Source organism: Narcine bancroftii, chromosome 5, assembly GCF_036971445.1.
Source record: "Narcine bancroftii isolate sNarBan1 chromosome 5, sNarBan1.hap1, whole genome shotgun sequence".
NCBI classification, from domain to species: domain Eukaryota; kingdom Metazoa; phylum Chordata; class Chondrichthyes; order Torpediniformes; family Narcinidae; genus Narcine; species Narcine bancroftii.
The window spans coordinates 188,458,389-188,475,871 of NC_091473.1; the positions used below are offsets into that span (position 1 = coordinate 188,458,389).

Consider the following 17,483-nt stretch of genomic DNA (forward strand, 5'->3'; position numbering starts at 1 on the left):
TGCTTTGATTTTCCAAATTGTCCATTTTTTTAATTAACTCTTTTTCCCGGGCTCCTAAATCTTTAACTGAATTTTCCACCTTTACTATTGTTTCTGTATTGGATTGTACTTGTCGTTTACATTCAGAAGAAGCAGCTTCAAATTTTTTGAAGTTTTCCTGGTTTTCTTTAACTTCTGTCTGAACCACATTTAAGTCTGAAATTATATCAGTATTCATTTGAACCACCTGGTTCAATTGACCAGTAATAACATCCAAATAGGAACCAATACCTTCAAACATCACGTAAACAGGCTGAAGTGCTGTTTGAATTACAGGATCCGGTTCCATAATTTGTAACTCACTTTCTTCCAGCTCTTCTTCCATTTCCTGTGCAGTGGTAGAGTAAGGTAAGTCTTCTTCTTGTTGCTCTTCAAAAGGTAGCATTCTAGTTTTGCTGCGAGTTTGGACACCCAATGATGACCCCCCCAACTTCCTCAGGGGGTCGTCGCTGCTGTCCCCCCGCAGACCATTTTTAAAATAAAATTACAGAGTTCTCCGTAATTAACAGCATCACACAAGCACATAGTCGCTGCAGACTGCATGTCTGCCATCGGAATCTTCTTCCTCCGCTCTCCCGTCTCTTCCAACGGGAGAGTTCTTTGTAGCAAGCCTCCAGGCTCGTGCCCGACATCTCGGGAGCGCGCTCCTTCCTCCGCAGAACGGGTCGAACCAGCGCCATCTTGAGACTGGTGAGTAACTGTTACCTTTGCTTTTGTCCCCACCGGTGATTGTTGAAGCTTGGGGATCGCTGAAAACGGATCTGAGGCTGTTCCAAGTTGTTTCGGCCCCAATTCTTTTGCACTTCGAAACTGTATTATCTTTTGTAACTGAGACTTTTTTTTTACATTAGTAGCCATAATGGCTCACCACAATATCAAACTAAAAATTTAAGTTTTAAAATTAAAAATAAAGGGTTTAAAAAACGGGCATTTAAAAGTCTGTCCAGAGAGGGCAGGGATTACACGTCTGATCTCTACGCCATCTTGCCACACCCTCATGTGCTCTCCTCTCTTCACCACATTACCTCCTCCCCTTGATCATATGGTTCGGACTTATGCCTATGTTTTGCTCATACCTCAATAAAGGCCCAAAATACTGGTAATGTATCTTTATTTTTGCTGTATACCTACTGTTTGACCTACTGAATTTCTCTAGCATTGTTTTTCATGTACACAGAGGCTGTGTTACAGCTCAGGCATGCGTTGTTTGGGGAGGGTGGGTGGGAGGCGGGGGTTCTCTGTCCTCCCCCACACTCCTGGCTTACCTCAATAATGTCGTGACTGTACATGGCTCCTCGCTCCCAGCTTCCCAGCTGCACCGTGTGCTCCCAGGGCAGGTAGCCAGTGCAGGCTTCCGATCCGAACAGGAAGTACTCCGGGAAGAGCCAGTGAGTCGTTCCCAAGGTTTCATCAGCAGGGATCATCATGTCCATGTACCAGTGTACTGAGATTCCATGGACGTACTGGGCAGCATGTACATCTCCTAGGACCTGGTACAGGACCAACAAACCAAGAGGGCAGAGGTTTATAATGAGAGGAAGGGGGAAGGGGCTTCGTGGCACGGGGAAGGGGCTTTAAATGGATTGGAAGGGGCAGAGACTTGATGTCTGGAATTTGCTAACAGAGAAGGTAGTGGAAATAGATTAGAATTGGACTGCTTTATTGCCGTGGGCATGGCGATGCTTCTTTTTGTGTACTATCTTGGAAAATCAACTCAAACATGGTAGTTCACCAATAACAAATGAGAATCACGGTGTAGGGAGTCGTGTTACAATCAGTCAGATTGCGCAGGGTTTAGAGATAAGTATGGCTTCAATGTTGAAGGAATGGACACTTGAATAGGCAAGGCAGAAAAAAGACATGTAGCAGGCTCAGCACAAAAGGATACTGTCCTAATGCAGGCAAATGTGGATGGGCAAAAAGTCCAGCACAGAGACGATGGATGAAAGGGCCTGTTTCAGTACTTGACGACTCCATGATTGTGTGGCTTGCAACAATAAAGGCAGGAGGTGTTTCAGTTTGAAGTAAGCTTCTTATCCCAGGTTCACATTCAAGGTCTTACTTAGGGTGTTGCACAAGAAGCTGCGCCACCATTCGATGTGGCCATGGCTCGGGACACAGGTGGGCAGGGTGTTGAGGCAGGTTCTTGGAAGCCTACTTCCACAGGGCAGGGTACAGAATACAAATGCTGGGACCTAGCTGTACAGGGCACAGGTCAGACCAAGATGCGGAGAACTGTGGCAGTTCCGGCCGCCGTGCTGTCAGATGGACATCGAGAAGCTGCAAAGGGTGGTGCGGAAGCGATTCGCCAGGATCTTGCTATTTAGAAAAGTGTGTGGATGGGAGGGGTGTAAAGGCAATAGCTCAGGGGCAGGTTAGTAGAAGTGGCCAGAATAGTTCAGCACTGACTGGATGGGTATCTGGATAAATATCTTTGCCTCCTATGCCCACTGCAGGACCTGCTGAGTTCCTCCAGTACTGCAGACTATCGTGTTTCATTCAGCCTGGTGAACCTTTGTCTCCATAAGAGACTCCCAATGTGGAACCAGGCCCTTCAGCCCATCTTCTCCATGATGTCCATCAGACCACACAACGATCATATTGACCCTCACCACATTTGCCCACTTAGGTACGAACAATCGTTGATCATCTAGCATCATCAGCCGGATGTCCTTGTGGGGACTGTTGTGTAATGCAGGACCGAGATCCAGGGCAATGAAATCTCGTTGCAACTCCGGTGTGAAACCCAGGCACTGGAAACGGTAGTTGATAATCAGCCCCGCTGTGGGCTCGTTCTCCACAGTCACTGCCCAGAATGTGAGGTTGTGTTTGGCATACTCATCCAGGAACCTTCAAAGGGAAGTTGGGAAGGAGAAGGTGAAGGATACAGGGAAGGAGCGGGTGACAGGGAGGGGAGACAGAGAGGGAGGGTCAGAGAAGGGAAGGAGAAAGAGAGCCAGGCAGACAGACAGGCGATGGTGGGGGGTTGGAGGGCGACGGGGGGTTGGAGGGCGACGGGGGGTTGGAGGGCGACGGGGGGTTGGAGGGCGACGGGGGGTTGGAGGGCGACGGGGGGTTGGAGGGCGACGGGGGGTTGGAGGGCGACGGGGGGTTGGAGGGCGACGGGGGGTTGGAGGGCGACGGGGGGTTGGAGGGCGACGGGGGGTTGGAGGGCGACGGGGGGTTGGAGGGCGACGGGGGGTTGGAGGGCGACGGGGGGTTGGAGGGCGACGGGGGGTTGGAGGGCGACGGGGGGTTGGAGGGCGACGGGGGGTTGGAGGGCGACGGGGGGTTGGAGGGCGACGGGGGGTTGGAGGGCGACGGGGGGTTGGAGGGCGACGGGGGGTTGGAGGGCGACGGGGGGTTGGAGGGCGACGGGGGGTTGGAGGGCGACGGGGGGTTGGAGGGCGACGGGGGGTTGGAGGGCGACGGGGGGTTGGAGGGCGACGGGGGGTTGGAGGGCGACGGGGGGTTGGAGGGCGACGGGGGGTTGGAGGGCGACGGGGGGTTGGAGGGCGACGGGGGGTTGGAGGGCGACGGGGGGTTGGAGGGCGACGGGGGGTTGGAGGGCGACGGGGGGTTGGAGGGCGACGGGGGGTTGGAGGGCGACGGGGGGTTGGAGGGCGACGGGGGGTTGGAGGGCGACGGGGGGTTGGAGGGCGACGGGGGGTTGGAGGGCGACGGGGGGTTGGAGGGCGACGGGGGGTTGGAGGGCGACGGGGGGTTGGAGGGCGACGGGGGGTTGGAGGGCGACGGGGGGTTGGAGGGCGACGGGGGGTTGGAGGGCGACGGGGGGTTGGAGGGCGACGGGGGGTTGGAGGGCGACGGGGGGTTGGAGGGCGACGGGGGGTTGGAGGGCGACGGGGGGTTGGAGGGCGACGGGGGGTTGGAGGGCGACGGGGGGTTGGAGGGCGACGGGGGGTTGGAGGGCGACGGGGGGTTGGAGGGCGACGGGGGGTTGGAGGGCGACGGGGGGTTGGAGGGCGACGGGGGGTTGGAGGGCGACGGGGGGTTGGAGGGCGACGGGGGGTTGGAGGGCGACGGGGGGTTGGAGGGCGACGGGGGGTTGGAGGGCGACGGGGGGTTGGAGGGCGACGGGGGGTTGGAGGGCGACGGGGGGTTGGAGGGCGACGGGGGGTTGGAGGGCGACGGGGGGTTGGAGGGCGACGGGGGGTTGGAGGGCGACGGGGGGTTGGAGGGCGACGGGGGGTTGGAGGGCGACGGGGGGTTGGAGGGCGACGGGGGGTTGGAGGGCGACGGGGGGTTGGAGGGCGACGGGGGGTTGGAGGGCGACGGGGGGTTGGAGGGCGACGGGGGGTTGGAGGGCGACGGGGGGTTGGAGGGCGACGGGGGGTTGGAGGGCGACGGGGGGTTGGAGGGCGACGGGGGGTTGGAGGGCGACGGGGGGTTGGAGGGCGACGGGGGGTTGGAGGGCGACGGGGGGTTGGAGGGCGACGGGGGGTTGGAGGGCGACGGGGGGTTGGAGGGCGACGGGGGGTTGGAGGGCGACGGGGGGTTGGAGGGCGACGGGGGGTTGGAGGGCGACGGGGGGTTGGAGGGCGACGGGGGGTTGGAGGGCGACGGGGGGTTGGAGGGCGACGGGGGGTTGGAGGGCGACGGGGGGTTGGAGGGCGACGGGGGGTTGGAGGGCGACGGGGGGTTGGAGGGCGACGGGGGGTTGGAGGGCGACGGGGGGTTGGAGGGCGACGGGGGGTTGGAGGGCGACGGGGGGTTGGAGGGCGACGGGGGGTTGGAGGGCGACGGGGGGTTGGAGGGCGACGGGGGGTTGGAGGGCGACGGGGGGTTGGAGGGCGACGGGGGGTTGGAGGGCGACGGGGGGTTGGAGGGCGACGGGGGGTTGGAGGGCGACGGGGGGTTGGAGGGCGACGGGGGGTTGGAGGGCGACGGGGGGTTGGAGGGCGACGGGGGGTTGGAGGGCGACGGGGGGTTGGAGGGCGACGGGGGGTTGGAGGGCGACGGGGGGTTGGAGGGCGACGGGGGGTTGGAGGGCGACGGGGGGTTGGAGGGCGACGGGGGGTTGGAGGGCGACGGGGGGTTGGAGGGCGACGGGGGGTTGGAGGGCGACGGGGGGTTGGAGGGCGACGGGGGGTTGGAGGGCGACGGGGGGTTGGAGGGCGACGGGGGGTTGGAGGGCGACGGGGGGTTGGAGGGCGACGGGGGGTTGGAGGGCGACGGGGGGTTGGAGGGCGACGGGGGGTTGGAGGGCGACGGGGGGTTGGAGGGCGACGGGGGGTTGGAGGGCGACGGGGGGTTGGAGGGCGACGGGGGGTTGGAGGGTGACGGGAGAGGGGACGGATTCAGCGGTGATGGAAACAGAGTGGTTGGGAGAGAGAGAGGGAAAGAAGGAAGTTGACGGAGAGGGAGGGAGAAAGCGAAGATACATATCTTAATTTTTCTGCGTACAGATATAGATAGCTACAGTGCCAGTGACTGGGGTTTGAATTCAACACTGTCTATAAGGAGTTTTTACATTTTTCTCTTGTCTACGTGGGTTTCCTCCAGGTACTTCAATTTCCTCCCATCCTTCCAAATTTACTGGGGTTATAGGTAAAAAAATTGTAATTGGGTTGCACAGACTTGTGGGCCAAACCGGCCTGTACCATGCTGCATGTCTAAAAAATAAGTAATTCCTAGCATCTGGGCTTTGTGATTTGCCTGGAACTTGTAGAGTGAGAATAGCACTCTGGATGAGCACTCGCGCAGAAGGGAACTGGGATTAATACGAAGGGGTCAGCATTGGTGTGGAGAGCCAAAAGGCCTGCATCTGTACTCAACGACCCCATGATATTCAGTGAGCTGGGCAGCATGTGGAGAGAGAGGGGGAAAAATAAACTTTCAACGTTTCAAGACGATTCATCTGAATTGAGGAGAGTGAGATCAGCCAGAAACAAGAAACGTTCTGCTGGAGAAGTCAAGTCCATGGGGAGAGAAGAGCAGGGGACCATTCAGGTTGGAGACCCCCTTCGTCAGGACCGACTGACTGGAGTTAGTCTTCATGGGGGCCTCTGACCCAAAACATTAACCATTCTTCTCTCCCTGACTGATTCCTGAGTTCCTCCAGCAGACCACTGAGTGCTCCAGGTTCCAGGATCTGCAGTCCTGTTGGGTTCCCACTGGTTAGAATATAGAAATCTACAGCACAGTACTGGCTCTTCAGCCAAAACTATTGTTCTGACCCTATTCTATCAACTGCCTAGAATTTTCTCACTGCATAATCCTCCAATTTTCACAGTTCCATGTACTCATCTAATCGTCTCTTGAGAGATCCTATTGTTCCTGCCTTCACCATTGTTGCTGGCAGCATATTCAATGCACCCACCATCTGTGCGAAAGACTTCCCTCTTACACCCTCCCCCCGCCCTATACTTACTCCCAAGCATCTTAAAATGATTCCCCCTCATGTTACCAATTTCAGCCCTGGAGAAAAAGCCTCTGGCCGTCAACACAATCTATGTCTCTCATCATCTTGCATGCCTCTTATCAGATCAACCCCCTCATCCTCCATTGCTTCAAGGCAAGATGTTCTCATAAGGTGTACTCTCTAATCTAGACATCCTTGTGAATCTCCTCTGCACCCCCTATACAGCATCCACATCCTTCCTGTAATGAAGTGACCAAACTGAACATAATATTCCAAATGGGGTCGAATTAAGATCTTGTATAGCTGTAACATTTCCTTACGGCTTTTGAGCTTAATCCTATGGTTAAAAAACTGCTTACTCTAACCATCCGAGACTCTCAAATTTATAAAAGAAAATTTATTTATTTATATATTATGAATACTTTGTCCTGCATATATATGTATTGTTTATGTGTGTGTTATATCTGGGTGTGTGTCTGCATGTTTTGCATCGAGGACTGGAGAAGGCTGTTGTAGTTTTGTAATGACATCAAACTTGACTTAAATGAAGGCCCACACACCATATGCCTTCTTAACAACACTAACAAACTGAGTGATGTGAACACCGACTCCAAGATCACCCAGTGCATCCACACTTCTCAGAGCTCTCCCAATAACATTGTATTCTGCCTTCAGATTTGATGAACCACTATACTGCATTAAACTCCATCTGCCAATTCTCGGCCCAGCTCTGTGTCTTATCAATCTCCCTCTGTAACCACTGGCGACTGTCCAGACCAGGGATGGCAAAACTAGACCCCCGGGACAACTGTGGCCCATTGCCCATATTTAAGTTGTCCGTTAGAGGAAAAAAATGGTGGCGATGCCAGAGCTGCTGCAGTGGTGGTGTTGGTGTAGACTGCAGAGAGCAGGGAGAGAAGTCTCAGTGCTCTCCCGTGGGGTCCAACTTCCCAGTCCGAGTGCCGTCGGCTCTGTACAGGGTTTAAAAGACCTGTTAAAGGAACGGACAGTCATTGAAAACTGCCGAGCTTAATATTGTTTGGCTTGTAACCCCCTTTATTTTTTCTGCATGTGGCCCACAACCCAAACAGTTTGGCCACCACAAGGTTTACTGACTGGCTGCATCACAGTCTGGTCAGGGAACACCTGAGGGTAAAGCCCTGCAAAAGGTAGTGGACACATCCCAGGACATCACAGGAAAAACCCTCCCCACCATCGAGAACATCTACAGGGAACGCTCCCGTCGGAGAGCAGCAGCGATCATCAAGGATCCACACCATCCATCACACGGTCTGTTCTTGCTGCTATCATCAGGATTCAGGGATAGCTGCTACCCTTCCACCATCAGATTCCTCAATGACAAACTCAATCAGGAACTTATTTAAGGACTCTAACTTTTGCACTTCATTGATATTTTTTCTCTGTAATGCACAGTCAGTTTGTTTACATTTCTTTATTTGTCTGCATGTGTTCATTGGGTACAGCTTTCTTTTGCATTTTCAATATGTGGTAATTCTGCCTTGTCCACAGGAAAAAAGAATCTCAGGGTTGTATGTGATGTCATGTATGTACTCTGGCAAAAAAATCTGAATCTGAACCCATTTTCATGTCATCTGCGGAGAGGGAGGACTAGGCTGGAATAAGAGTGCACTGGGGTTCTGTCACAGGTTAGAGTGGAGCGCAAGGGAGTGGGAAGAGCAGGGTCATCTCACCGGATAAAGTAGTTGGCCCAGGTCTTGTAGTATGGTCCCCCAGGGTCTCCAATCAACGTTCCCTTCCCAATTGTGGAATTACTGGTCTTCATCCAGGAAGGAGCACTCCAGGGGCTGGCAAACAGAGACAGGGAACGCTTGGACATCTTCTGGACAGTCTGGATGAGTGGGATCTGGTGGGAAGGGGGAAACAAAAGAGGGAAAGAGAGGACTGCTGGCAATGAGGGGCATGAATTTTAAGGCAAGACTTTGAAATAAGAACACGAGTAGGAGAAGGTCATTCAGCCCCTTCACGTCTGCCTTGTCGGATGTAGAGGATAGGTGTTGATCCTCAATCCAGTTTATGGGGTGACCTCAATCAGCAGTTTACTCCCGAAGGAATGAAGGACTCAAGATTTGCCACTTCCCTTTATTTACACAGTGGGAGGTCCAAGGAGCTTTCCAAACATACAAATACATACCCCACTGTAATCTAATGTTAACCAATCACACAGCAGTTCCTTCCCATTGGCCTATCAGCATTAAGCTACAGTAAAAGTTCAAAAATCCAGATGCCTGAAATCTGGACCACCCGAGAATCCGGACTTCTCGAAAACCCTCGCCTGAAATCTGGACCACCCGAGAATCCGGACTTCTCGAAAACCCTCGCCTGAAATCTGGACCACCCGAGAATCCGGACTTCTTGAAAACACTCGCCTTAAATTCGGACCACCCGAGAATCCGGACTTCTTGAAAACACTCGCCTTAAATTCGGACCACCCGAGAATCCGGACTTCTCGAAAATCCTCATCCGAAATCTGGACCACCCGAAAACCCTCGCCTGAAATCTGGACCACCCGAGAATCCAAACTTCTCAAAAACCCTCACCTGAAATCTGGACCACCCGAGAATCCAGACCTCGAAAACCCTTGCCTGAAATCTGGACCACCTGAGAATCCCCTACTGATGCTACTGGGCAATTGGGGCATCCCTGCAGTTATTGCGCCTTGAAGAGAGGACATGTAGGAGAGAAGTCCAGAGAATTGCTTGGTCCCTAGGAGGCAGCACCGCGCCACAGCATGGAGATGAATATAGTTCGTGGGACTTTGCCTATGCTGTTCACTTTGCTCTGCTCTGCCTTTGCTCTCCCAGTCCCCTCTCACCACCAAATTCCACCTCATTGCCCTTCATCACTCAATGCCAGAGGGAGGAACATGTGGAACCAAAGGGCTCTGCAGCGTGGAAACAGGACCTTCGGCCCAACTCATCTATGCTCTCACCTTCATTTTTGTGTCTTCTGCTGTCAGGCTGAAGTACTTCAGATCAAAGTCTCCTGGATGATCGTCATATGTGTAGATTCGTGTGGAAAAGTCACAGCTTGCCATCGGCATGCGGATGATATTGTACTCAATTCCTACGCTAGGCAGAAAGCGGAAAGATTAAAACCAGAATCGGTGTGGCACAGAGATGGTCATTCAAGGATGGGGGAGAGGAGAGGCGAGGCGGGGGGGGGGGTGGAGAGGGTGACAGGCAGCACCCCAATGAGGTAAGAGGTCCGAGCATTCACAATTGAAGCACCACGTTGACCTATCACACACCTTCCTCAGAAAAGTAGGAGCGCAGAAGGTTCTGTTGTGATTGGGGGGAGAGAGAGAGAATGTTCATGGCTGCGGCATCCGTCATTGCTCCTCCAAATCCTTTTATCCATTGGTATTTCTTCCTCACATCCAGAGTGAGCTGGAGCCCTGGGAAGGAGAAGATGAATTTACTTAGCACTAAACCACTCTGCTGCTGGCAGTTGCTGCCTGTTACCCAAAGGAAGTTGTGTGAACTGGAGGTGCAGTACAGAGACCCACAATGAGGTCTTCCAGTCTAGATCAGCCAAGATATCCTCCTTCAAAAAAAATGTCTTCCCCTCTAACAACTCTTACTTGTATCTCCTCCATTTCCCGCACCGCTGCTTTGGGCCCCTCCCCTAGACGCAACTAAAACAGGATTTCCCTTTTCCTCACCTTCCACCCCTTTCAGATTTTAGATTTATTGTCAGAGTACATAAATGATATCAACCCTGAGATTTCTTTTTTCTGTTGGCACAGCAGAATTACCACTAATCGGTTGTGCAAAGGTTAACTGGACACAGCCTGAACATGTGTATTGGAAAGGGATGTGGCTGTCCTGTGACAGTTCTGCCCTCTACCTTATCGGAGGACACACCAGCTGCCAATCAAGGTTTGGTTCTGGCCCACCCATTAGTGCACACCTTCCTGTTGGACGCATGTAAATTACCCGGACTCACTCTCCAGCCTGCCTGTACTTGGCCTTGGACCATTGGCTGTTGTAATTAGATTAATCTTCCTGCCACTGAGCTATTGGCCCCCAGTAAATGGTGTGGGCTTGTCCCTCCAGCACTAGAAAGGTGCCATGTGCTCTTTATTCTCTCTCTTTGCCAGCCAGCTTGGGAGCACCCTGCTTCACTCCAGGCCATGAAATGTGGAAGGGGGCTGGAGAAACTGTTGGTAAGATGTGCACTGTTAAAAGAGTTGAGAGTGTTTAATTAGAGTCCCTTGTAGCATAGAGCCGTGCCTGCACTGAGTCGATGGGTAGTGGGGCATTGTAGTGATTTTTCCCTGATTATTGTATGTACCAGATCATTATGTGCGCACGCTCTGCATCAGTTGCCATTTTCCTACACTTGCCTTCTGTAAATAAAATCCTTCCCTACTCAAAATTGTGTTGAGAGTCCTTGCCTTTGAGACCGACCAAACCAGTTTCCTCACTCACACATGTAATCAAAAGAACTGTATACAGATAAAGAATGTAAACAAACTGTGCAATACACAAAGAAAATCAATAAAGTGGACTAGAGTCCCTAAATGAGCTCCCGATTGAGTTTGTTGTTGAGGAGTCTGATGGTGGAGGGGGGAGCAGCCATCCCTGAACCTGCTGGTGCGAATCTTGTGGCACCTGCACCTCTTTCCTGATGGCGGCAGCGAAAACAGAGCGTGTGCTTGGTGGTGTGGATCCTTGTCGATCACTGCTGCCCTTTGACGGTAGCGTTCCCAGTGGATGTTCTCGATGGTGGGGAGGGTTTTGTCTGTGATGTCCTGGGCTGTGTCCACTACCTTTTGGGGGGGGGGGGGTTTATGCTCAGGGGTGTTGGTGGCCCCAAACCAGACCGTGATGCAGCTGGTCAGCACACTTTCCACTACACATTTGTAGAAATTTGTCAGAATATCTGATGTCATAACAAATCTCTGCAAACTTCTGAGGAAGTAGAGCCACCATGTGCTTTCTTCAAGATGCCAATAGTGTGTTGGGTCCAGGAAAGATCCTCCGAGATAGTGACTCCCAAGAACTTAAAATTTGCTCACTGTTTCCTCCTCAGATCCCCCAATGATCACTCTGGTTTTCCTTTCCTGAAATCAACTATCATCTCCTCAGTTTTGGTGACATTTTTAAAATTTTTTTTATTTTTCACACTATAAACCATATTAACCAAGATACATACAGACATTTTTCTTCTTAAATATATAGTGTCGTTTTCTCCCCCTTTCCCCCCCTCCCTTCCCTCCCTCCCTCACCCGCTTCCCCGTTTATTTGAAGTTCAATCTATAAGATACATTAAACCCGTCAAACAATGTTGTCACTTAATAAAAATAAACAAGAAATTCTACTGAGTCAGTTCTTTTCGTTATCTTCTCCTTCTGTCATTTTAGGTGGTGGAAATCCACGGTAGGATTTCTCTATTCTGTTCCATGTATGGCTCCCATATTTGTTCAAATATTGTAATGTTATTTTTTAAATTATATGTTATTTTTTCTAACATTTATTTTTTCTAACATTCCAACATTTATTCATTTCTATATACCATTGTTGTATTCTCAAGTTGTCTTCTAATTTCCAGGTTGACATAATACATTTTTTTGCTACAGCTAGGGCTATCATAACAAATATTTTTTGTGTTCCATCCAAATCAAGTCCAAATTCTTTGTTTCTTATATTACTTAGGAGGAAGATCTCTGGGTTTTTTGGTATATTGCTTTTTGTGATTTTATTTAATATCTGGTTTAGATCTTCCCAAAATTTTTTCACTTTCTCACATGTCCAAATTGCATAAATTGTTGTTCCCGTTTCCTTTTTACAGCGAAAACATCTGTCTGATACTGTTGGGTCCCATTTATTTAACTTTTGAGGTGTGATGTATAGCCTGTGTATCCAGTTATATTGTATCATGCGTAACCTCGTGTTTATTGTATTTCTCATAGTTCCGAGGAATAGCTTCTCCCATGTTTCATTCTTTGTCTTTTGTTTAGATCTTGTTCCCATTTTTGTTTAGGTTTACCGTTTGTTTCCTCGTTCTCCTTTTCTTGCAGTTTGATGTACATGTTTGTTACAAATTTTTTAATTATCATTGTGTCTGTAATCACATATTCAAAATTGCTTCCTTCTGGTAACCTCAGACCTTTTTCCAATTTGTCCTTCCAGTAGGCTTTCAGTTGGTGGTATGCAAACATTGTATCGTGAGTTATATTATATTTATCCTTCATTTGTTCAAAGGATAATAATTTATTTCCTGAAAAATAATTTTCTATTCTTTTGATCCCTTTTCTCTCCCATTCTCTGAAGGAAAGGTTATCTATTGTGAAAGGGATTAGTTGATTTTGCGTCAATATTAGTTTTGGTAGTTGGTAATTTGTTTTATTCCTTTCTTCATGAATCTTCTTCCAAATGTTGAGCAGATGATGCAATACCGGTGAATTCCTACGTTGTACCAATTTTTCATCCCATTTATATAGTATATGTTCAGGCATCTTCTCCCCTATTTTATCTAGTTCTAATCTGGTCCAATCTGGTTTTTCCCTTGTTTGATAAAAATCTGATAGGTATCTTAATTGTGCAGCTCTATAATAATTTTTAAAGTTTGGTAGTTGTAAGCCTCCTTGTTTGTACCATTCTGTTAATTTATCTAGTGCTATCCTCGGTTTCCCCCCTTTCCATAAGAATTTCCTTATTATTTTCATTAACTCTTTGAAGAATTTCTCTGTTAGGTGTATTGGTAATGACTGAAATAGGTATTGTATCCTTGGGAAAATGTTCATTTTAATACAGTTTATCCTTTCTATCAGTGTTAGTGGTAAGTTTTTCCAATGCTCTAAGTCGTCTTATAATTTTTTTTCATTAATGGATGGTAATTTAGTTTATATAGATGGCCGAGGTTTTTATTTAGTTGTATGCCTGGGTATCGCTTTGCTTGTGTTTGCCATCTAAATGGCAATTCTTTCTTAAACTTTGTGAAATCCGCATTATTCACTGGCATTGCTTCACTTTTATTTGCGTTGATCTTGTACCCCGATACTTGTCCATATTCTTTCAATTTCCTATGTAATTCTTTTATTGATATTTCTGGTTCTGTTAAGTATATTATAACTTCATCTGCAAATAGACTGATTTTATATTCCTTCTCTTTTATTTTTATCCCTCTTATTTTATCTTCTGTTCTTATCTGTTCTGCTAGTGGTTCTATAGCTAACGCGAACAGTGAGGGAGATAGTGGACATCCCTGCCTTGTTGATCTGCTTAAGTTAAATTGTTTTGATATATATCCATTTACTGTCACTTTCGCCAATGGCCCCTTATATAATGCTTTAATCCAATTAATATATTTCTCTGGTAGACTGAATTTTTGTAGTACTTTGAATAAATAATTCCATTCTACTTTGTCAAAGGCCTTCTCTGCGTCTAAAGCAACCGCTCTGTTGGAGTTTTATTTCCTTCGACTGCATGAATTAAGTTAATAAATTTACAGATATTGTCCGTTGCTTGTCTTTTTTTTAAATAAATCCAGTTTGTCTAGATTTACTATTTTTGGTACATAGTCGGCCAATCTGTTTGCTAATAGTTTAGCTATTATAATCTGTGTTAAGTAAAGATATTGGTCTATATGACGCTGGTGCAAGTGGATCTTTCCCTATCTTTGGTATTACTGTAATTATTGCTGTTTTGCATGAATCTGGTATGCTTTCTGTTTTATTAATCTGATTGATTACTTCCAGGAGGGGAGGAATTAATAAGTCTTTAAATGTTTTATAGAATTCTATTGGGAATCCATCCTCTCCTGGTGTTTTATTGTTCGGTAGTTTTTTTAATATCTCCTGTAATTCTTCTATTTCAAATGGTTTTATTAATTTATTTTGCTCTCTGTTTGTAATTTCGGGTAGTTCAATTTTAGTTAGAAATTCATCTATTTTGTCTTCTTTCCCTTCATTTTCAGTTTGATATAGTTGCTCGTAGAATTCCCTGAAGTTTTCATTGATCTCCGTTGGATTACATGTAATTTGTTTGTCCTTTTTCCTTACTGCCAATACCATTCTTTTAGTTTGTTCTGTCTTAAGCTGCCATGCTAAAATTTTGTGCGTTTTTTCTCCTAGCTCATAATATTTGTTTTGTCTTCATTATGTTCTTCTCCACCTTATATGTTTGTAGTGTTTCATATTTTATTTTTTTATCTGCTAATTCTCTTCTTTTAGTTGTATCTTCCTTTATTGCTAATTCTTTTTCTATATTTGTTTCCCGATTGTAGTCCTTCTTCAACTTAGTTACGTAACTTATTATTTGCCCTCTGATGAACGCTTTCATTGTGTCCCATAGTATAAACTTATCTTTCACTGATTCAGTATTTATTTCAAAGTACATTTTAATTTGTCGATCAATTAATTCCTAAAATCCTGTCTTTTAAGTAGCATGGAGTCTAATCTCCATCTATACATTCTTGGTGGGATGTCCTCTAGCTCTATTGCCAATAACAGAGGTGAGTGGTCCGATAATAGTCTAGCTTTATATTCCGTTTTCCTAACTCTCCCTTGAATGTGGGCTGATAACAGGAATAGGTCTATCCTTGAGTATGTTTTATGTCTACCCGAATAATATGAATATTCCTTTTCCTTTGGGTGTTGTTTCCTCCATATATCCAAAAGTTGCATTTCTTGCATCGATTTAATTATAAATTTGGTTACTTTGTTCTTTCTGTTAGTTTTTTTTTCCAGTTTTATCCATGTTTGAGTCCAAATTAAGGTTAAAATCCCCTCCTATTAGTATTTTCCCATGCGTATCTGCTATCTTAAAAAGGATATCTTGCATAAATTTTTGATCTTCTTCATTAGGTGAATATATATTGAGTAAATTCCAAAATTCTGAATATATCTGACATTTTATCATTACATATCTCCCTGCTGGATCTATTATTTCCTCTTCTATTTTGATTGGTACATTTTTATTGATTAATATAGCTACTCCTCTGGCTTTTGAATTATATGATGCTGCTGTTACATGTCCTATCCAATCTCTCTTTAATTTCTTGTGTTCCACTTCAGTTAGATGTGTTTCTTGTACGAATGTTATATCAATTTTTTCTTTTTTCAGTAAATTTAACAGTTTCTTCCTTTTGATTTGGTTATGTATTCCATTAACATTTAAAGTCATATAGTTCAACATAGCCATTTCATACTTTATCTTTCCTTTCCGTTTCCTCATCATCACCTTCCCTTCTTATCCATTTCTGCTTTCTTTTTTTGAACACATTATAAGACAACATTTCTAAAACATAAAGTATTTCCACTATTCTCATATCTAAAATTCCTTTAACCCCAATAGTCCCTCCCCTTTCTGAGTTGCCCTTTGTCCCTTGTCGGGCAACCACATCTCCCCTCTCCATTTGGATTTGCGAATCCGCTCGCAAGCGTCAACTGATTTTGCAGTAACTGTTATTCTTCCCCACCCAGTCCCCACCAGAAAAGATTTTAATTTTCATATATAACAAAGGTCACTCTCTTAATTCCCTCCTTACTTCCTTTCTTCCCTTTCTTTAATCTCTTCATCTCTCTGTCTGTTTTGTAGTTGTTCTGCAAATTTTCGTGCTTCTTCCGGATCCGAGAATAGTTTGTTTTGCTGCCCCGGGATAACTATTTTAAGTACCGCTGGGTATTTTAACATAAATTTATAACCTTTTTTCCATTGGGTCGTTTTTGCTGCATTGAACTCCTTCCTCTTCTTCAGGAGTTCAAAACTTGTATCTGGATAGATCCATTCTTTTATAAATTCTCTCATATTTTTGCCTTCTTCATCTTCCTCAAGGCCCACTATCTTTATATTGTTCCTTCTACTATAATTTTCCATTATATCTATCTTCTGAGCTAACAGCTCCTGTGTTTCTTTAACTTTTTTATCAGATTCTTCTAATTTCTTTTTTAAGTCATCTACCTCCATTTCTATGGCTGTTTCTCATTCTTCCACCTTGTCTACTCTTTTTCCTTTATCTGTCATCATCATCTCTAATCTATTCACTTTTTCTTCTGTACTTTTTATTCTTCTTTTTATTTCACTGAATTCTTGTGACTGCCATTCTTTTACTGTTTCCATATATTCTTTAAAAAATATATTTATCCATGTACTTGCCCTTCCCTTCATCTTCCATTTCTCTGTGTTCTTCCTCCTCTTCTTCTGAGTCCACTCCAGGGTCTGTGTCCTTTACCTCTGTCTCTTCTGGTTTTCTTGTTGGGTTGTTTATTTTACTTTGTTGGGTATTTTTGGTCTTCTTATTTTAATTAAAAGTGTCTTGGTGTTGGTCTTCTTCCTCTGGGTTGGTCATCTGTTGTTTCTTTGATGTCCTATTTTTATTCTCTTCCTTCTTGTTCTCGTTATTTTCTATGTTTTGCTGTTGAGAGTCTTGCTGTTGTGTTGTACTTGTCTGCTTCAGCTGTGGAGATTTACTCCTCAGCTGGTCCCCCCTCCCGTCAGTGTTATTTTTTTCTTGCGCATCGTGCACGCGAGGCTTCGCGCGCGTGAGGATTCGCGCACTTTTGTTTGGCTCCGTGAGCCATTTTTGTATTCCTGAGTTCAGGGTTTCCACTGACCTCAGGGAGCGGGCTTCTCGCTCCACGGTGGGCCTCCTCGTACCGGTAAGGCCTTCACCTTCCTCCTCCGACGTCCTTCCTTCTTCTTTTCTTCCGTTGTTTTTGGTTTTTCTTTCTTCGCTGCCATTTTCTCCACACTCACTTTGTTATGGTTTCTATATTTGTGCCTTTGTTTTTTCTCTATCTTTTTTTAACTTTTCTGGAGAGGGCTGGAGTTCACCTACTGGCCACTACTCCATCACGTGACTCCCCGTTTTGGTGACACTGAGTGTAAGGTTGTTATTGGTGCCTCATTCAGCCCAAGTTTTCAATCTCCATCCTGTTCACAGACTCATCCCCATCCTTTATATAACCCACTATCGTGGTATCATCGGCGAATTTGTAGATGGTGTCATCGTCATACTGAGCTACACAGTCGTGGGTGTAAAGTGGATAGAGCAGGGGGCTAAGAACACAGTCCTG

At 47.1% G+C, this 17,483-nt stretch overlaps 1 protein-coding gene across 2 annotated transcripts in view; it reads right to left on the minus strand.

Annotated features, from left to right (window-relative positions):
- The window catches only part of gba1 (glucosylceramidase beta 1), a 55,519-nt gene that overhangs the window by 17,645 nt on the left and 20,391 nt on the right, over positions 1-17,483 (minus strand). For both annotated transcript variants that reach the window (XM_069940271.1, XM_069940272.1), the window contains exons 5-9: positions 9,711-9,857; positions 9,393-9,526; positions 8,134-8,306; positions 2,652-2,889; positions 1,305-1,529 (exon numbers count right to left, since the gene is read on the minus strand). In XM_069940271.1, the coding sequence (XP_069796372.1) occupies positions 1,305-1,529; positions 2,652-2,889; positions 8,134-8,306; positions 9,393-9,526; positions 9,711-9,857 (917 nt within the window). The remainder of the gene's footprint in view (positions 1-1,304; positions 1,530-2,651; positions 2,890-8,133; positions 8,307-9,392; positions 9,527-9,710; positions 9,858-17,483) is intronic.